Below are 22,279 nucleotides of genomic sequence, written 5' to 3'. Positions count from 1 at the left end.
CAGATTCTACACCCTCGAGGGCGTAGTTTGCTTCTCAATGAAAGATGAATACATGTAGTTTTGTACACCTGTGAGAAACATCTAATTTCTATAAGGGGAGGAATGGGGGGGAGAGAATTTGGAGCCTATGTGGTTAGTGAGGTAGTGGGGGAGGGTTAGGTCTTTCAGAACGGGGAGGGTGGGTAACACGGTTTAATACAATTTCCTGTTACATGGTTTATGGTTTGTTAACTGATAGCTGAATGGATATGGAGGGGTCTTATACTGGGGGAATTGGGGTCATAGGTTAAACTTTGATGACGTGGAGACGGTTCTCTCTGTACAATGTCTACTTGAATTGTATATTGACCTAAGTCATCAATAAAAATTATTGAACGATAAACCACATAAGGGTATAGTAGAAAAGCCTTCCTGTTCAATCACAATTCCACTTTTGTTAGGAGACCCCTTCCATTCCCACAACTGCCAAAGTTGTCCTGCCCAATAGTATCTTTATTTTTATTTTATTTATTTATATCAATTTATATAACGTATCTTATTGCAACTGCAAACCAGAGCGGTTTACATATATAAAAATACAATTTGTATATACAAATAGACAGACAAGGAACTCCATTCATGATAGGAAAGCACAGCAAATCAGAATTAACTACATAGTACAAACCAAAATGGATTATATTTAATATACAGTGAGGCTACCCTTTTATTTGACCTTATCTCTTATTCTAAATTCTGTTCTACATAATTTATAAAGAAAAAGGTTTTCAAGAGTTTCCGAAAATGGATGTAAGAATTCTCTAGTCTGATCTCTTTTGGAAGGCCGTTCCAAAGAGAAGGGGACAGGTAGAAAAAAGCTGATCTCCGTGTAGATTCACATCTAGCCTTAGCGAGAGAGGGAATAACTAACCTATTATCTGTTAGAGATCTAAGAGTTCGCATGGCAGTCTAAGGAATTGTCAGATTTGATAGGTAATTAGAGTTTAATGTATGGAAAGCCTTGTGAGTCAAAAATGAGAATTTTAAACTTGACTCTTGCTTCAACCGGAAGCCAATGCAGACGATGCAGTAAAGGTGTTACCCTACCTACCTCCCCATTCCTGAGTTTGCCATAACACCTTTTTTTGCCAGTCTAGGGAAACTCCTCCCACATATAAACTTGGAAAAACTGCCAAGGGAAGTGTTTGGAACAAAAAACGCAAGCAAGGAAATGCACTCATCCTCAAGGCTGCAATCCGCCCCCACCAAGACAACCATGTGGAACGCCATCTAGTCAAATCCTCTCGAAGACTCCTAATGAGAGGGTCATAATTAAGGGAATAAAGTTGTGAAAGATCTCTGGGGACCTAAATCCCTAAATATCATATATAAGTTTTCACCCATTTAAAAGGAAAACTCTCCTGCAAGAGAGCTTCCTCTCCAGCTTATAACGTGACCCCCAATATCTCAGTTTTATCTAAATTCACGTTAAAACCAGCCCTTTTCCCATATTCCCCAAGCCCCTTCAGTATCACTGGAAGGGATAAATGCAGGTGACCAATATAGATCAAAATATCATCAGCAAATAATGTCAACTTATGTGGAATTCCCTCACCCAGCTGGAAGCCCCAAACATCTGGATTAACTCTAATCCACTATGCCAAAGGTTCAATAGACAATGCAAATAATAGGGGAGAAAGAAGACACCCCTGTCTGGTGCCACGTACAATGTAAAACGTTGCTAAATAACCCCCATTCACCCTCACCTGGGCCCTAGGCTGAAAATAAAAACTTTTAATTCACTTGCAAAGATTATCACCCAAGCCCACCTTCTAAAGAATCCTCCATAGGAATGTCCAACGAACCTAGTCAAACGCCTTCTCTGCATCTAAAGACAAAAGCACCAATTTCGACTGAGTCCACTGGGCCTCTCACATTATATTGAGTGTGCGGCGAATATTATTTCCTACCTACCTCCGGGGAACAAAGTCTGCTTGGTCCTGATGTATCATGTATCAAGGTTGGCAACACTCTTGCCAACCGAACCACCAACACCTTGGCCAAAAGCTTAACATCTATACTGAGCAAAGAACTTGGCCTCTAAGAGCCACTAAACGCCGGGTCCTTCCCTGGTTTTAAAAGAACTGTTATACCCGCTTCAAGCATGCTAGGCAGTAAAACTCCCCCCTGTAACAGCCCATTACCTACTCATGTTAAAAGAGATCGTACTTCTGCCCCAAAAATCTTATAGAATTTGGCACTGCCTTTCCTATCTGTAAATCATAAGTACATAAGCACTGCCATACTGGGAAAAGACCAAGGGTCCATCAAGCCCAGCATCCTGTCTCTGACAGCGGCCAATCCAGGCTTCAAGAACCCGGCAACCACCACCCCCACTCCAAAAAAAAAGAAAAATTAATAATGTTCAATGGACTTTTCCCTCAGGAATCTGTCCAAACCCCCTTTAAATTCCGTAAGGCCAGCTGCTGTCACTACATTCTCCGGCAACGAGTTCCAGAGTCTAACTACATGCTGAGTAAAGAAAAACTTTCCCTTATTTGTTTTAAATCTACCATATTCTAGCTTCATCTTTTGTCCCCTGGTTTTGTTGTTGTTTGAAAGTGTAAACAAACGCTTCACATCTGTCTGCTCTAATCTGCTCATTATCATGTAGACTTCTATCATATCATCCTTAGTCACTTTCAATACTTCCTCCAACTGAAGAGGTGCATTGGTAAAGCATACGTAGTGCAAACTGTTCAAAACATGGCAGCGACTTATCCTCAAAAAAATCAAATCATGAAAGAGCAACCCTACTACTAGAAATGTACACTGGCTACCAATCAAAGCCAGTGGGAAGGTTCAGAGGGAATCCCATAGGACTCATCAGTAGAAAAGTACCTGGGATCTTCCTCTTCCTCCCACGAACGCTCATCTTCAGTATCAGACAAGACATCCCTCAGAGCAGTCCGAAACGGAGCCTGTCTCGACACCGAGGAGCGACGTCCTCGATGGCAGTGCCGAGAAGTCGACACCCACCTGGACTGCGGTGAAGCTTCCTCCACCGACGTTGAAGGGGAGCCGGACATGGGTGGCAGCCGACACCGATGCCGCAGGCGGCACTGAGGTCGGGGACCTCACCACAGGTGAAGGGCCAGATGCCGCTGCAGCAGACGATACAAAAGGCACAAGCACCCCGGACACCAAAGCAGACTGGCACAGCAATCCTTCCAGAAGCTCTGGAAGCAGGGCCATGTTGCGCTCATCGAGAGCCGCCGTCAGACAAGGCTGCGGGGTCGGTAAAGGAGCCGGTGGCAGAATCTGTCAAGGCTCGGGGGCAGGTACTGGGCTGCCAGAAAACCGATGCATTGGCACCTCCTGAATAGAGGGGGAGTGATCCCCTCGACGCCAACGCTTCTCAGGTGCCGATTCCCTCGACGCCCCGGAGCTCCCGGCATTGTGTGTCGAAGGAGAACAATGACGGTGCTTCTTTGCCTTTGCTCGACGCCCATCATCGAGACTCCTCGATACCTATGAGGACGCGGAATCCTCATGCCTCCTCGGGGCCCGGGTCCGACGAAGGTCGGTCCCGGGGGGCCTGCATAACAGGAGGCCTTGAGGCACATGGAGACCCACTCGATGCCTCACTGCTCCCAGCGCGAATTGGTCTTTCAGCAGCCATTACCTCCGCTCCCGACGTTGATGCTTCCCTCAATGTCGATGTTGACGCCGCCGATCTCGGTACCGATCTCGACATCGAAGGACCGGCCCAAGCCCCAAAAAGCTTTTCTGGTTGGGCTTCGAGACGTTTGGGTCCATTTCATCATACGAAGACACAGACTGCAAGCAGCTGGGCTATGGTCAGGTCCAAGGCACTGGATACACCAGGCGTGGGTATCGGTACCTATGGTCCGGTTGCACCAAGTACAACGTTTGAAGCCGCTGGGTGTCTTTGATGACATGGAAAGAAAAATGGCTTCGGCGAAATCGAAAGACACGATTGTGCCCGATAAAAGAAAAAAGGGCACAAAAATAAGGGAATAACCCGACCGCACGGCCTAAAAATCGGCCACGACGAAAAATAAAGAAAACTTGACTGGGGACAAAACTAAAAGTACACTACGGGAACTTGATTTGTTTTTTAATGACAATAATAATAAAAATAAAGTAAAAATTAGGAGAAAAAAAGCGAAAACTCAAAGACTCTTTCCTGGGCCTGAGAAGAGCGCAGAAAAAAAACTACCGCACCTCAACGCAGAGAAAAGAAAACTGAGGGAACGCGCTCATGTGACAGATGGGAAATCAGTCTGCGCATGCGCGGTGCATGCTACACGCAAGCCAGAAGACTCTGGCAAAACCTTTTATATATTTTGCTTGCAAAATGCCGATTCCTGGGCCAACGCGGACGTCGACCCACATGTGAGAACAATCAGCCTGCTTGTCCTCAGAGAAAAATAAGTACACAGAATTCCATTTACAAACGCACCTTGGATCAGGAGACCTAATTAAAACTCGGTCTGAGTACACTTCTGTAGGAGTGAGAAACAGCTTAAATATATAAACAAATTTATTATCAGTGCGGGCAAAAAACCTAAACAGACTGGATCAACCAGAAATCCTTTTGCTGTATTCTACTATGTTTACCATGTTAAAAAAAAAAAAGTCTTGGATAAAAATAAAAAGATATTTCAGACTAGCAGAATATGAATGTTTTGGAACCAGCAAGAAAAAATACCCCACTAAAGATTTTTATTTTGAGACACGATACACACAGTATAGAACAGGGGTAGGTAACCTTTATACACAGTTTATCACACAGTACATTAATCATCAGTACTATCTCTAGTGGGCTGCAACATTACGTAATGTCGAAACCAGATATGCACAGAGTTCCGTAGACCTTCTGTGATAGGTAAGAAAATTTAACTAAAAGCAATAGAAAGAGTGGCTATTTTGAAAATATTTGTGAAATACAAATTTAAAAATCACCAAAACTCTGATTAATGATGTTTTCTGTGTATACTTCCTATTGTCTCAAATGGCAGACAGCATGTTGCCCATCCCTGGTACAGAATGCCATTCCCCATTAACATCCACAAGCCCCAGTCAACAGGAAAAAAAATCTTTAAAGAACCTATTACAATTCCTACTGCTACTGGGAGTTTTATAATGTGGCAATGTCCAAAAGAGCCTGGAACCCACTGAATCAACTTCCTTACAGTTAGTTAAAAACCTAAACATGGCTACGGGTGCCAAAATTAATTATTATACTTCAGTCTAGTTGCAGGCTTTCTTGGATTAGAGAGGGATCTTGAGAATGAAACAGTGGGTCCAGATACAGCAATTCCAGATAAAGGAAGCACCTGTACGTTCCCTTTTCAGGCTGCCTGGACCACGTTGTCAAAAAAAGAAAACCAGAAAGAAAAAAAAGTCCCCTACGAAATAGGCCACAAAAATAAGAAAGTAGGGGCCGACAATGTTCTTCCACACATCAAAGGAAGTTTATTCTAAAACCAATTATTGTCAAGGTATTGGGTCTCTACATATGTGATGCCATGACAATAAATGGTTTTAAAATAAACTTCCTCTGATATGTGGAAGAACATTGTCAGCGCCTATTTCTTCTTTTTGTGGACCACTTTGTCCCCAGGTGGCAGTAGAAACCCATACACATATCTTATTATAAGGGTGTGGGACAGGTTATCAGGCTTGGTTGCTAAACCTGAAGCAATACAATGGTAAATGTTCCAATTCAGTTTAAAAAGGAATTCTGCCCAGGAAACCCATGTAGGGCAATATAAGATGACAGCAGAGGGGTCTGGAAAACTTAGACCAATTACTCTCTGCAGGAAATGTGGTTAACTTAGACAGACTGAGGGAGACATACAATATTTCAAATAAAGATTATTTTTATTTCTTACAAGTGAGCTATGATATATCTAGGCAACAAAATGAGTTATTTAAAAAAGGTACAGACACCCTTTGAAGAACACTGCAATAGAGATCTGGATAATGCAGGCCTGTATCTCCCAATATTTCTATCTCAATGCTCCACTTACCCGGGAACTAATCCAAGTTACAGTCTGGGAAAGCGATCTTATGCAGGATGTCTGAGATGAGGTATAGGTGGCAAAAAAAGTCCATCTCTGTTAATCTAATAGAATGGCTGTTGAATAATTCCTATATTACTTCTATCAAGCTGCTATATGCATCTGTAAGTGATAAATGCTAGAGAAGCTTAGAGAAGTTCATACTTATTTGATATATCGCAAATAGGTCATAGATATCTAAGGGTTTTAATTACGATGAAAATCTCAGTAGACAAGGTACAGGGGAGACAGGGTGAGAGAAGCACAGGAAATTGAGAGATGGGACAACAGTGGGTCAAAATGTAAGGAAATTTACAACAGCTTAAAAATAAATGCCAAATAGTTCAGGAGTACAGGGACAAACTTATTGATCTTATCAAAAAAATGGCACAATGTGAGCTAGCAGCATACAACGGAGAGAGTCAAAGTACACAGCACATCTTGACAGCCCTTGTAATTCTTTTTCGGATTACAATGTGAATTAAGCAAGGATCTCAAGAGTATTTTTGCTACTACAGGGGTTTCTAACACGTGGCACATGGGCCAAATGTGGCCTGTTTAACCTTGGGAGGTAACCTATTTCAGATTCTTTACAAAAAACAAAAAAAAGTTTATATAATTAGCTAACACATGTGATTTGAAACATTACAAACCTATTTGCTGAATATAAAGTCACAATTTGGAACATTCTCCACAAAGTGGTCCTGTTGTATAAAAAAATGAAGTTGCATAGATTGCTGTCATTTCTGTTTCTCAATTCACCCCAGTCTGAGGTTCCAAAATATGCCATTTATAGCTTCAGAAACATAATGATCACAGCACAGTACAATAACACGCTTATTTTCGAAAGAGAAGGACGCCCATCTTTCGACACAAATCAGGAGATGGGCGTCCTTCTCGCAAGGTCGTCCAAATCAGCATAATCAAAAGCCGATTTTTTGACACCCTTGACTACTTTCCGTCGCGGGGATTACCAAAGTTCATGGGGGCGTGTCGGCAGGGTAGCGAAGGCGGGTCTGGGGCGTGATTAGGAGATGGTCATCCTCGGCCGATAATAGAAAAAAGAAGGGTGTCCCTGATGAGCATTTGGCCGACTTTACTTGGTCCATTTTTTTTCACGACCAAGCCTCAAAAAGGTGCCCCAACTGACCAGATGACCACCGCAGGGAATCAGGGATGACCTCCCCTTACTCCCCCAGTGGTCACTAACCCCCTCCCACCATAAAAAAACAAGGTTTTTTGCCAGCCTCTAATGCCATACTCAGGTCCATCGCAGCAGTAGACAGGTCCCTGGAGCAGTTGTAGTGGGTGCAGTGTACTTCAGGCAGGCGGACCTGGGGGGGGGGGGGGGGGTTGGGGGGCTCAGCACCCAAAGTAAGGGAGCTATGCACCTGGGAGCAATTTCTTAAGTCCACTACAGTGACCCCTAGGATGCCCGGTCGGTGTCCTGGCATGTCAGGGGGACCAGTGCACTACAAATGCTGGCTCCTCCCACGACCAAAGGGCTTGGATTTGGACGTTTCTGAGATGGGTGTCCTCGCTTTCCATTATCGCTGAAAATCAGAAACGACCAAGTCCTGGGGACGACCATCTCTGCTGGGGACGACCATCTCTAAGGTCGACCTAAATTTGCTGATTTGGGTGTATTTGACATATTGAGAAATTCACCAGTTGATCTCTGTAATTGGCGTATTCATGAAAATATGAAGATGAAGTTACAGGCTTTGAAAATTGAGTATGGCAGTACCTTCTGGCGAAATATCTTGTGCAGCAGTGAAATCAATTATTACATGTCCACGTGCTGGAAAGGAGAATGTGAATCATGCAAAGATGGACAAAAAGTGGTAACTGTTGTCACAGTCGATTAAGGTAGCAATGTTCATTACAAGGCATGGGAGAAAGTTCCATCAGCAGCAGAAGATAAGCCAGACACCCTGAAGAGTTTTTCAAAGAAGGTCTGTGCTGGTGATCTGCTTGACTTGATCAAACAGGAGCTACCTATTTTCTGCATGTGAAGAGGATTCAAGAAACTCAGTTTGAGGCAGGTAACCAAATGTCAAGAGTTGTGCAGATTGACTTTGCGATGGCATACCAGTGTGAATATCAGGATGAAGTGAAATTAGCTCTATGGTCTCGGCACTCTGTAACACTGTTTACAGTTGAAGTTTCACAATGGCCAGACAAAATCTCTTGTAATCTGCTCCGATACCAAAAGCAAAGGCAAGACCACTGTTCTGGCATTCCTTATCAAAATCTAGGACACGTTTTTGAGTAATGTCAGTGAAAGTAACATCCAGGAAATTATTTACAGTGATGGGCCTTCATCAGAATTCAAGAACAAATTTATGGTCAAGGTTGTTTACATCCTATCTGCCAAATACAACAAAAACTTTCAGTGGAAATACTTTGCAACATCCCATGGTAAAAGGGTGGTCGATGGCATCGGAGGACGAGTGAAGTCTCTGGTACGCCAAACTGTTGATAAGCAAAGCCAGTAGCAGAGCTATTGTACAGAATGCTGCTGATTTTGCCAAAGTTGCTACTGAGAAGATGGCGTCCACAATTGTGATGTACATTACTCAGCTGGATATTGATGCTATTAATTCCACCGTCAATGCATGGGAAGAAGTTCCTGCCATCCTGGGTACTCACAAGATGCGTGTAGTTCAGAAGTTTTTAGCTGACTACACTGTGAAGTTGTGGCACACATTTGCAGATTCCAGCTCTGTATTGCCAGTCATTATTTCTTATCCACAGGCTGAGTTGGCAGTATCACAAACTGAACCTGATATATGTCAGTTGATGAAACAGCATCCAAATGTGTCGACAATAGCCATTCAGATGGCGTGTCTGTTGGAAGCTGGTGCATAGTGCGGTATGATGGATCATTGTATCCTGGTGAAATAAATCGGATCATAGGCAGAGAGTTTGAAGTGTCTGTTATGATAAAATCTGGCAAATATTATCACTGGCCAGACAAACCGGATCAGCTGTAGATCAGCTGTTCTACAAGAAACAGGACATGCTTCATGCCATATCTCCACCTGAACCAGTCGGCAATAAAACCAGGAGCCTCTTTAATGATCCAAAACTGTGACAGAAAACAGCTAATTGTTGCTGTTTAACTAAATTTTGCTTAACAAGTTACTAAACTATTTTTAACATCTTCCTAAGATACTGCATTGGCACACTGTTACGCACATAACCATAGGGTCACACATGACATTTTGTCATATCACTACTGAGTTAAGAATGTTTCATTAAAATGCCTTATACTTCAGAGTTTTCTCTTTCTCTACAGTCATTGAAGATTTAATCGATTTAAACAGTCACACACATAACCAATATTTGTCATATTTAATAAATGCTATGCATAATGAAATATGTAGATAGCATTTTCTATAAATACTATGAATATCCAAAAAATACTATGATCATCTAAAATTGGCCTGCAAAAGTCACACAAGTAACCAGAGAAATGTGCCATTTTGAAAATGATTTTCACTTTTTGATGAGTATAGATCATGTAAAATGTAGCAGTCAGGCTGATTACACTGGCTGCCAATCATAGAGCGCATCCAATTTAAAGTTGTATGTAACAGTACTCAAGAACTTTTCAGGTGCAGCTCCTTTGTACCAGGGGCGTAGCCAGACTTCGCGGTGGGAGGGGGCCACAGCACGAGGTGGGAGGCACATTTTGTTCTGCCACCCCCCCCCCCCCCGCCCTGCGATCCCCACCCACTCCCCACCCCCCCCAGCTGAAGCCTTGTCCAGCATCAGTTTCCGGCACCACCGCATTGCCTGCCCTGCTCTGTCTTCCTCTTATGTCCTGCATGCTCCTTTTAGTGAAATTGAGCATGCTCAGTTTCACTAAAAGGAGCATACCAGACGTGAGGGGAAGACAGAGAAGGCAGGCAATGAGGCGGTGCTGGAGAAGGGCGTTAGTTGGGGATCCCTGCCAGCAAAACCAGAGGCCCAGAGGAAATTGGGGGGGGGGGGGGGCAGGCCCCATGTAGCTATGCCACTGCTTTGTACATGATGAACTTAGTAAATCCCCTTCACAGATCTCATACATGAAATCAAATTTTTTTTTTGCAATTCCCTAGTGCTATTCCTTTAAAATCAGTTAGACATTTTTCTGCGTCACTTTACTATCAGATGGCTTCAACATGGATTTCACTTCCTTTATTTTAGCGATGTTCTCAACATTTTGTATTGTTTACGAAAAATTTTAAAACATTTTTGTTCCCGCAAATTAAGTCATAACTACTGTAATTGGAGGATATATGCTTTAAGTGTTTTAATTTTGTTATTGTAATTCCCAGAAAGTTTGGATGTCTCTTACTTTTTGTAATCCGCCTTGAACTGACAAGGTATATGGTGAGCTATAAGACGTGTTATAACATTTATAACAGATTAATGGCTATAAGATAGCAGAAGCTTCTGACAAGGCCAACAGAATGTGTGTGTGTTTGACAGTGAGAAAGCAGGGTGGATGAGATGATTACATATGATGTACCTGACTGGTTAACAGTGTGAGTGCTAGGGGCTGTTTTACATTGGATCTGGATTGTTATGAATCTAGTGTATTCTGATGTGTGGTAACATTTCTGTTTAATGTTTAATAGAAGAATGGTCTAACGTATGGCAATTAAAATTCAATGCGAAGAAATGCAAAGTGATGCACTTAGGGAGTAGAAATCCAAGGGAGACGTATGTGTTAGGCGGGGAGAGTCTGATAGGCACGGACGGGGAGAGGGATCTTGGGGTGATAGTATCTGAGAACCTGAAGGCGACGAAACAGTGCGACAAGGCGGTGGCCATAGCTAGAAAATTGCTAGGCTGTATAGAGAGAGGAGTGACCAGCAGAAGAAAGGAGGTTTTTATGTTTGAACGTTTTTTATTGACATTGCAGTAACACAAACATTGTCATACAGGTTCTGCATATAACATCCATCCAACCTCAATCTGAATATACAACAATTGCTAACTAACATACAGCATTTGTAAATTTAATGCCAACATTTATTACCCCATCAAATGTACCTATCCTCCCCCCGCCCTCTCCCCTTCCCTTCCTAAACCCCCCTTTACCCCAGACCTGAAAAACCATTCAGTAACAGCCCGTGGAGTTCACCCTGTATTTAAAAGTAAACTATGACCTCTATGGCTTAGACTTTGCAAATAAGGGCCCCAGACAGCCAAAAATGTGCCCTCTTTTTCTGCGAGAACCTAGATTCTCCCGCCTCCCAAGACACCAGTTGATGTAACTGGTTTCTCCAGTGCCAGTATGCCGGAGGATCCTTGACTGTCCAGTGCTGTAAGATACATTTCCTGGCCAGTAAGCTCATCTTACGGAGCATTAATGTTTCAAAGCGATTCCGCCCTCTAAAGGACCCCGGAATGTCTAAAATCAATTGTTCAGCTGTCCCCAGGATTCGTAACCCCAACCGCTCCTCCCAAAAACCTCGGACTTGTGTCCAGAACCTTTTCAAAATTGGGCAACTCCAAAACATATGCAGCATTGTGCCAGGGTGTCTTCCACATTTAAGACAGTCGGGGCTGCGAGTTCCTCCCATATGTGCTAGTTGAGCCGTAGTTACATATCCCCTATGAATACACCGATAGGCACATTCTCTCAAACGAGCATCTGATACTAACAGGGGTATTCATGCTATTGATTTAGTGATGTCCCACGATGTCACTACAACTCCCAATTCCTTTTCCCAAGCACTCCTCAGCTGACTGTAGTCCCTGGGGGGCCGCCATCCTGATATTGTTTTATGAAGCAAGGATATTGTGAGTTCGCCCTCACCAAAAGAGTGAAAAAATTCTCGTACCCTTTCCCCCAACCGAGTTCTCAGAGGATCTCCCGGTAATGAAGTGATATAGTGTCGCACTTGTCGTATAGCAAATCTATTCCCCCAGGAGTCACCTACCTTTCCCAATAATTCCTCGTCAGTTAGGGGCTGCCCATCTTCACCCACCAGATGTTCCAAATTGGAAATTCCCCGCCTAGCCCATTCAACAAAATATCGGCTTGACAATCCTGGCAAAAATGCACCATTCCCACATATGGTTATCAAATCCGTTGTTGTTGGGTCCCCCCCCCCTAGTTGTCGTATAAGCACTCCCCACACCTCTCGGAGCGATCGCAACATCACGCTTTTATTTAATCCTTCCGGCAGATCACGTGTTTTGTGGTGTAAAAGCGAAAAAAACTGATAAGGTTCCCAAAGTGCTGCCTCCATCGCTGTGGGAGTGTATCGTTGTGTATCTAAACACCAATCTCCTAGATAACGCAACTGGCATGCTTGATTGTATAGTTCTAAATTTGGCATGCCCATACCTCCTCGGCTCCAGCTGCCTACTAGCCGTGAGAAACGAACCCGTGGCTTCTTGCCTCTCCAACAAAACTTTGATGCTAACTTGTAAAAACTCTTCAGATCTTTCCGTCGGAGCCAAACTGGGATGGTCTGCATCACATAAAGCCACTTGGGGAACAACACCATTTTAATCAAGTTTACTCTCCCTAACACTGACAACAGCAAGTCCATCCATCCTTGTAGCACTTGCTGTGTCTCCTCTAGCAGCCAAGTAATATTAAGATCATACAACCGCGAGAAATCCATAGGCATCAAGATTCCTAGGTACTTAAAAGAGGTTTGTGCTTTCCTCAGAGGGAACTCGCCTCTCCACCGCCTCCACACTTCCTCTGAGGAGGCCAAGGCCTCCGATTTCTCTAAATTCAAACTGAGGCCCGCATAGTCTCCGTATTCGGAGAAGATCTCTAATAGAGCGTTCAAGGATTCTTGTGGGTCTGTTAAGTGGACCAAGATGTCATCTGCGAAAGCCGCTACTTTAAAGACCTCGTTCCCTATCTTTACCCCTGCCACCGCTTTCTGTTCCTCAATTTCTCTCAACAAGGGATCCAATGTTAGCACAAATAATAACGGTGACAGAGGACAACCTTGGCGGGTTCCCCGGCCTATTTCAAAATCTTTTGTCTCAATCCCATTTACCGATATTCTGGCCTTTGACGCTGAGTACAATGCTTTGATCCCTGATAGAAATCTATCCGTGAAGCCATATTTCTGAAGAACAGCATATAGGAAATTCCATTTTACTTTATCAAAAGCTTTTTCAGCGTCAAAGCTTATTAACAAAGAATTTTCCTTCCCTCGACACCTGGCTTCTAATGAGGTCAAGACCTTGCAAACATTCCTAGTGATTTTCCGTCCCCTTATAAACCCCACTTGGGAGTCGTGTATAAGATGCGGCAGGATTCTCGCTAATCTGTTTGCTAAGATCTTAGCCATTAACTTCACTTCATAATTTAGAAGCGAAATAGGCCTATATGATTCAACTAGTTCCAGGTCCTTCCCTTTCTTGGGGAGTACTATAATACAAGCTGTATTTAAATCCGGAGGCATCCTTTCCTGCTCTATTAATATGTTAAACATTGCAGCTAGGGGCTCAGTTATTTCTTCTCCCATGATCTTATAAAATTCCGCTCGGTAGCCATCTACTCCCGGCGCTTTAAGCAGTGCACTTTGGTTAATCGCCAGAAACACCTCATCTGGTGTAATAGGAGTATTAAGACGCTGCGCCTCTTGAGGGGACAGTGTTGGTAGTCCCATCTGATCTAAGTAGGAGTCTCCCGACAGACCATCTTCCGGCGGGGCCTCATATAATCTTTTGTAATATTGATAGAAACTCTCACTAATTTCCTTGTCCGTGTGGACTCGTTCTCCCTGCCTCTTATTCATAGTCAAAATCCTAGTTTTACCCTGTTTGGTTGCAATCAGGCGCGCCATCAAACGACCACATTTGTTCCCATGCTTATATAATTGATATTTATAATAGATTTGCGATTTAACTGCTTTATAATGAAGAATTTCATTTAATTTAGTCTGCAAGAGCATTAAATGTTGTCTATTCTCAATGGAGGCCTGCTGCCCATATCTCCTCCGAGCTCTGCATACTAACTGACTCAACCTCAGTATCTCTCTATTTCCAGTCTTACGTTTGTGAGCCATATAGCTGATGATTTCTCCTCGAAATACTGCTTTAGCTGCCTCCCAGTACAGGACCGGGTCTTCAGCGTGTATTGCATTGTGTACTTTATAATCCCGCCAACTCTGATGTATGGAGGCCCTAAAACCCTGATCCCGATATAGCTCTGCAGGAAACACCCATCTCCGTGCCCCTCCCCTCTCTTCCTTAGGCACCCAGCTCAATTCCACCCAGGCATGATCCGATATCACATCTGCTCCTATTGCAGATGTCGTCACTGAATTGAACATCTGTTCTGAAATCAACAAATAATCAATTCGTGCCTGTGTGCCGTGTGCCCTTGAGAGGTGTGTATAATCTCTCCCCTGCGGATTGAAAATCCTCCAGACATCCACTAGCCCCACCTGTCGACAAAGATTAGGCAGCCCCCGAGACTCCTGTCTAAGCTCATTCCTCCTAGCCCCGGTACTATCGATCAAGGGGTCCATCACCATATTAAAATCTCCCCCTACTATTATGGGCAAAGATTTGCTCGTTAACAATCGCGAGGTGATCATCTTATAGAACTTCCGATCATATTGGTTCGGAGCATATACGTTGCCAAACAACATGATTTGGCGCTGTATATGAGCCTCACACAACAAAAATCTACCCCCTGGATCAGTGAAGTTCACCTCCACCTTATCCACTATTCCTTTTCGAAACAGGATGGCAACCCCCCCTTTCTTTCCCTGTGCAGCTGCGGATACACAATCCCCCACCCACCAAGTTCGCAATTTAGCATGCTCCCCAGCCGATAGATGGGTTTCCTGGAGGGCTATATCGACTTTATGTCTTTGCAAATGCTGCAAAATTTTTGAACGTTTAATTGGGGACGAGATCCCTCCCACATTCCATGTAACTATTTTTAGTGGACCCAGTTCACATTAGAAATTTGTTCACAAGATGTATACCATTTATACAGTGAAAAGGGATGTTCCAGCCTCCACCCCTCTTCATACAATGTCCTAAGCCATTTTAGTTCATTCTCAAACCCCACTAGCCGTATCTCCCAGGTCTCATTCCCCCCCCATCCCCCAAACCCCCCCTCTTCCCCTTTATGAAACCCAACTATCCCCTGAAACCCCAACCTCCCTTCTACAAAACCCCAGTCTCTAAATGAGACCATCACGTATAACACCTCCTACCCCCCTCCCTCTCGTAAGCCAACTAACACAAATTATTTTTCCTCATCTTCCCTCTCTTCAGTATGTCTCTAACTTATGGTTGAGTAACTTTTTCAGTTAGTCCCAAAAAAAACAGCATTAAACAAACTTCACACAACCTTATTCCAGAGTTCTCAGGCTTTCTCTCTGGGCTGTAAGGAGGATCCTCCCCAGCCCTCTGCAAAAACGTCCCTGGGATGGCCCTCGACAGTATCTCTCTGATATTAATCCAAGCCACTTTGGCAAAATCGACACAATTCTTTGGTGTAAGAGTTATACCTCGATTCTCTGTAGTGTTCTGCTCAATAATCCCAGGCTTCTGCCAAATCCATTGTACAGCACACGTCCCAGGGATTCTAGTTGCCTAAGAAATTCTCTTAGGCTTCCTCCTGTGGTCAGAATCTTGCCGATCCACCAATTCCGCTCATCGAATTGGGCCTTATCATCTTCCAAATCTAATTAACATTTTGTAATCCAGTTTGTTGTATCCATGCTTTCCTCGATCCCATCTTCCATGAGATATCTGTTGATCCTCCATTTAACCTCTGAATCAGCGGTGTTCCACGGAGTTCAAAAAAGCTTGTGCTAGTTCGATCGTTGTATAAACCTGCGTGACCGCTTGATAGGTGACTCTTAATTTAGCTGGATATTGCAGCGCAAATCGAATTTTCTTTTCAAAAAGTTTTGTGCAGATAGGAGAGAACTTCCTTCTCTGCAACGCCACCGCTGCAGAGTAGTCCTGGAAACATAAGATCTTTTTGTTCCCATATTGCAGCTCCTGGTCTTTCCTCAAAGCCTGCAGTATTGCCTCTTTGTGCGCAAAATTTAAGATGCGACAGATCACCACTCTTGGACGTGCGGCTTCCGCAGGCTTGGGCCCCACTCGATGTGCTCTTTCTACCTGGAGAACTCCCAGGTCTTCTGGGAGTTGTAGTTGTTCTGGCAGCCATTTTTCCAAAAATACCCGCAGGTTTACAGTCTCCAAGGCCTCAGGCAGACCCACAAATCTTAAATTATTCCTCCGTGATCTATTCTCGAGGTCTTCAAGCTTTCCTTCATAGCTTTCCACCATGGTTTTAAGCTTAATATTTTCCTCCTCCATTTTGTGCACTTTGTCTTCGAGGGCTCCATGACGTTGCTGATACTCCGCCAGTTCTTTAGTAAGCTGTCCCAAGTTTTCCTGGACTAGCGTTATTTTACTGTCGATGGGCCCCAAGCGTCGATCCAGCAGAGGCTCCATGGCGGCCGTCACCTCCGCCACCCACACGGAGCTCAAGGCAGTCGCAGCCGGGCTCGCCGGAGCCGCCATTTTTTCTTCACCGGCCCGCGTCTTTTCTTTTTCTCGGCGAACGCTTTTCGCCGCCATGGATTCCTCCGTGAGTAACACCGATTTAATTACCTTCCCTTCTTGTTGCGGGTTAATGTGTTTATCGGTTCTTTACTGGGGCAGTTTCCTGGATTTTGAGGGTTTAGTGGGCAGGCTGGCCGGAGCAAAGGTTTCAACAACCGCTCCTGGTCATGGCGTCACGTGATCTCTCAGAAAGGAGGTTTTAATGCCCCTGTATAAGACGTTGGTGAGGCCCCACCTGGAGTATTGTGTTCAGTTTTGGAGGCCGTACCTTGTGAAGGATGTTAAAAAAATGGAAGCGGTGCAAGGAAAAGCTACGAGGATGGTATGGGATTTACGTTCCAAGACGTATGAAGAGAGGCTTGCTGACCTGAACATGTACACCCTGGAGGAAAGGAGGAACAGGGGTGATATGATACACACGTTCAAATATTTGAAAGGTATTAATCCGCAAACGAATCTTTTCCGGAGATGGGAAGGCGGTAGAACGAGAGGACATGAAATGAGATTGAAGGGGGGCAGACTCAGGAAAGATGTCAGGAAGTATTTTTTCACGGAGAGGGTGGTGGACGCTTGGAATGCCCTCCCGCGGGAGGTGGTGGAGATGAAAACGGTAACGGAGTTCAAACATGCGTGGGATATGCATAAAGGAATCCTGTGCATAAGGAATGGATCCTCAGAAGTTTAGCTGAAATTGGGTGGCGGAGCAGGTGAGGGCAAGAGGGGTTGCTGGTTGGGAGGCGAGGATAGGGGAGGGCAGACTTATACGGTCTGTACCAGAGCCGATGATGGGAGGCGGGACTGGTGGTTGGGAGGCGGGAAATACTGCTGGGCAGACTTATACGGTCTGTGCCCTGAAAAGGACAGGTACAAATTCAAGGTAAGGTATACACATATGAATTTGTCTTGGGCAGACTGGATGGACCATGCAGGTCTTTTTCTGCCGTCATCTACTATGTTACTATGTATATGATCCAATAAAATTTTGGATTACAGAAAAAAAAACATTTCCCTGATTTTGTGCGTGTTTACCAATAATTTCCCTTATAATTATATAGCTGTATATTTTTAATCTGAACATTCCTAGGTATATTACCTGAAGCTTTGTTTACTGTTTTGATGGAGGTAAAGTGATAGAGAGCAGCAGCAGACAGGATCCTGTACTGAAAACCTAAAGAGTCGATGTCCAGGATGCACAGGTCAACAAGCTGGAAGAAAAAAAGATACAGTCATAAGCTCAACTAATTGTACAGCATGTTTATTTATTTATTACATTTGTACCCCGAGCTTTCCCACACATGGCAGGCTCAATGCGGCTTACATAGTAACAATTAAAAAATTACAAATCATATGAAGAGTGTACATTAGTAGTAAACATAATATACAATTTGTAGTAAACGTAATAATAATGGGGTTAGCAAATAAGTAAATTGAACAAAGGAGGAATTGGGTGTACAATTAGATTGAATATGGAGCAATTAGGTGTAAAAGGGAATGGGCGTAGGGAGGTAGGCATAGAAAGATGAAGAGGAATGTTGGTTCCAGGGTGTTATGCAGAATGTATTATGTGTTCAGCCATCTCTCTCCTCTCCAATCTGTCCAAAGTTCTGCGGCACGACTTGTTTTCCACCAGAATCGTTATACCCACACTAGCCCGCTCCTCAAGTCACTTCACTGGCTCCCTGTCCGCTTCTGCATTCAGTTTAAACTTCTCGTACTGACCTTTAAATGCATCCACTCTGCAGCCCCCCCATTACCTCTCCGCTCTCATCTCTCCCTACATTCCTCCCGTGAACTCCGCTCATTGGACAAGTCTCTCTTGTCGTCCTCCTTCTCCTCCACTGCTAACTCCAGGCTTCGCTCCTTTTCTCTCGCAGCACCTTATGCCTGGAATAGACTTCCTGGACCTATATGTCTAGCTCCCTCTCTACCTGTTTTCAAATCTATGCTGAAAACCCTCCTTTTCACTGCTGCTTTTAGCTCCTAGCCACAATTGCCCTCCCCTTGTTCCTTCCTCCCTTCTCACCCATTACTTCCCTCACCCATAACTGTCTTGTGTTTGTCTGTATTACTTAGATTGTAAGCTCTTTTGAGCAGGGACTGTCTCTTTGTATCGGGTGTTCAGCGCTGTGTGCCTCTGGTAGCGCTATACAAATGCTAATAATAATAATAATGTGCTGCTATTACTGATTCATATGTTAATCAAAGATTAACATTAAGCTACAGGACACGTGACCAAACTTCCTTCTTAAAAACACATACTTTAAAAGCAGCAGCAGCAGCAGCAGCAACAACACTAGATAGATTTCTCAAGAACTTTCAACTTTCTTACATCTTTATCTCTTTCCTCTGTCTTATTCCTCCACTTCCTTTTTGCCTCAAGTGAAGTTGCTTACTATAACTCCTTAGACAGCAGGGGAATGCAGCCACACTGTATGGTGACATCACCGATGGATCCAGTATATTGGTACTCTCCTCTAGCTAAGAAGAAGAAGCCTTTTGGTTTCTCCTGGGTATATGTAGGGATTCCCATGCTTGGTTCTGCTCCTCTCTTCTCTTCAGTTTGTTATCTATCTAGCTGGTGCAATGATCTTGTAGTATTTTGGTGGGGTCAGAGGGTGGAGAACTGTGGTTGCATTCCCAGAGATCCCCTGTTACAGGTAAACAACCTGCTTTCTCCACAAACAAGCAGGGAGGATGCAGATGCACTATATAGTGATTCTCAAAGCTTAGGGTTTCTGTGCTTGGAGGTTTGCCAGGTATCCCGGGAAATGATGGGTGGATGGACAGAGTCGATAGGTGATGAGGTTAAGCAGGACCGCCTGACCAAAAACCATGTCCTAGGAAGATGCAGACAGTAGTGCCTGATGAAGGTATGAATTGATCAGTGGCATAACCATGTGGCACCCTTGTTAAGGCTGGCAGATATCCCCAAACCCCACCAGCTGAAAAAAAAAAAAAAAAACTTGCTCCGGCAGCCCAGAACGCTCCCATAGTCACTGCAGCCAGTGGCACTCTCTATGGGCTGCTGCTACACCAGTTCACCCCCTCCTGCGCATGCACAGGAGGGAGGCGAGCCAGCTTGGCGGCAGCCCATAAAAAGTATTGCTGGCTGCAGCGAGTACACGGGCATTCTAGGCTGCCAGCGCAGGACCTTTTCAGCTGGCAGGGCTTGGGAATACCTGCCAGCTCAGGTATTTATTAAATTTATGGTCACGGGAGGGAGGAGGGAATAAGAACCTAAGAATAAACCTACTGAGTCTGGCCAATGGTCCATCTAGCCCTGTATTCTGTTTACAATAGTGGCCAGTCCAGTTCACAAGTACCTGGCAGAAACCCAAATAGTAGAGAGATTTATGACTCTAAATGTAAAAGGGTCAAATTCACCAATTAAGCAAAATCTTTTATTACTTCTAAAACACAACAGGGGGATTTCTTCGATTTGCTCACTAAACTTCTCATTCAGAACTTGGAGGGAGAATTATTAATTACAGGAGATTTTAATCTCACAATACATCCATATTTAGATAACACAGCAACCTTGGTTGGTTATGCCACTAAGGACAGAGCATCAATTTGATTTATGCAACATTGTGGTCTATTGGATTTCTGGTGGTCACAGCATGGCTCAGGGAAAGACTATACTACTTCTACAATTTGACATGTCAAGCGCTTTCAACATGGTTGACCACGGAATACTAATTCATATCCTTGAGTACTTTGGAATTGGAGGTAACGTTCTCAATTGGTTCAAGGGATTCCTATCCACACGATCATACCAAGTGACATCTAACTCAATTACTTCAGCCACAGGGATACCTGAATGCGGAGTCCCACAGGGATCCACCCTCTCGCCGACTCTATTCAACCTAATGATGCTACCCTTAGCCAAACTATTATCAAACCAAAACCTCAACCCATACATACACGCAGACGACGTAACAATCTACATCCCATTTAAACAAGATCTAAAGGAAATTTCCAATGACATCAACCAAAGTCTCCAGATCATGCATTCATGGGCAGATGCATTTCGGCTGAAACTTAATGCAGAAAAAACCCAATGCCTAATACTCTCCTCTCAACATAACAAGAACAAATTCACCACCATCAACACACCAAATCTGAACCTTCCAATTTCGGACACCCTAAAAATTCTTGGAGTTACCATCGATCGACACCTAACAAAAACACAACCAAGAAGAAGATGTTCCACTCAATGTGGAAATTAAAAAGAGTAAGACCTTTCTTCCCAAGGACTGTTTTCCGTAATCTGGTACAATCAATGGTGCTCAGTCACCTAGACTACTGCAACGCGCTCTACGCCAGCTGCAAAGAGCAAATAATCAAGAAACTTCAAACAGCCCAGAACACTGCAGCTAGACTCATATTCGGCAAAACAAAATATGAAAGTGCTAAACCTCTACGAGAAAAACTACATTGGCTCCCACTTAAAGAATGAATCACGTTCAAAATATGCTCCCTAGACCACAAAATCATTCACGGAGACGCACCAGCCTACATGTCAGACCTGATAGACCTACCACCCAGGAATGCCACAAGATCATCCCGCACATTCCTTGATCTGCACTTCCCCAACTGCAAAGGTCTAAAATACAAACTAATGCACGCGTCAAACTTTACTTACTTGAGCACACAGTTATGGAACGCATTACCGTGCAACTTAAAAACGATTGCCGAACTAATGACCTTCTGCAAACTGCTGAAGACCCATCCCTTTAACAAGACATACCACAAAGATCAACGAATGTGAACACACACAACTCCTTCACATATATTCAGAATAGTGGAGGAGTGGCCTAGTGGTTAGGGTGGTGGACTTTGGTCCTGAGGAACTGAGTTCGATTCCCAGCACAGGCAGCTCCTTGTGACTCTGGGCAAGTCACTTAACCCTCCATTGCCTGCCGCATTGAGCCTGCCATGAGTGGGAAAGCGCGGGGTACAAATGTAACAAAAATAACTGTCTTACAATATCTGCTGTTATACTACTATCATGTTTCATCATTATCATGTTGCCCAAGATCCTTCTGTAAAACTAAATGTCTATTTTCTAATATATTTCCACTATACATGATGTATTGTAAGCCACATTGAGCCTGCAAAGAGGTGGGAAAATTTGGGATACAAATGCAATAAATAATAATAAATAATAATACTTATTTCTCTCCAGTCCACCGTATCTACTCTAGAATTGACCTTTGGTTGGGAGATGCAGATAACGTTAAGAAAGGTAAGATACTGAAATACACCCCTACACACGGTCAGATCATGGTCCAGTATTAATTACATTACAGCTGAGTACTAAACAAATTAAGCCCCCCCTTGTGAAGATTTCCTGATACTTTACATCTAGATCCAGCAAACATTGAGAAACTAGAGAAGGATATACGAGAATTCTTAGAGATAAATGATATTGAGGTAATACCATTAGTACTATGGGAAACTCTAAAAGTAATTGTGCGAGGTAATATTATCTCTCTACAGGTCCATATACATAAAACAAGATTGAAAAGGAGAGACAGTCCACAGAAAAGTAAGGACTTTAGAAAACCTACATAAGAGAGGCTGAGCTCAGCCTGCTCAAATAACAGACTTGCACTGTGCCAGAATGCAATTGAAAGACC

General features: G+C 43.7%; 1 protein-coding gene across 1 annotated transcript in view; it reads right to left on the bottom strand.

Annotated features, from left to right (window-relative positions):
* Positions 1-22,279, bottom strand: part of CCNE2 (cyclin E2) — a 60,673-nt gene that overhangs the window by 9,149 nt on the left and 29,245 nt on the right. Inside the window, exon 10 of the mRNA XM_030216834.1 lies at positions 17,731-17,842. Coding sequence (XP_030072694.1) covers positions 17,731-17,842 — 112 coding nt within the window. The remainder of the gene's footprint in view (positions 1-17,730; positions 17,843-22,279) is intronic.

The sequence above is a fragment of the Microcaecilia unicolor genome, chromosome 1 (genome assembly GCF_901765095.1).
Source record: "Microcaecilia unicolor chromosome 1, aMicUni1.1, whole genome shotgun sequence".
Taxonomy (NCBI): domain Eukaryota; kingdom Metazoa; phylum Chordata; class Amphibia; order Gymnophiona; family Siphonopidae; genus Microcaecilia; species Microcaecilia unicolor.
This window is presented reverse-complemented; position numbering and strand designations above follow the sequence as displayed.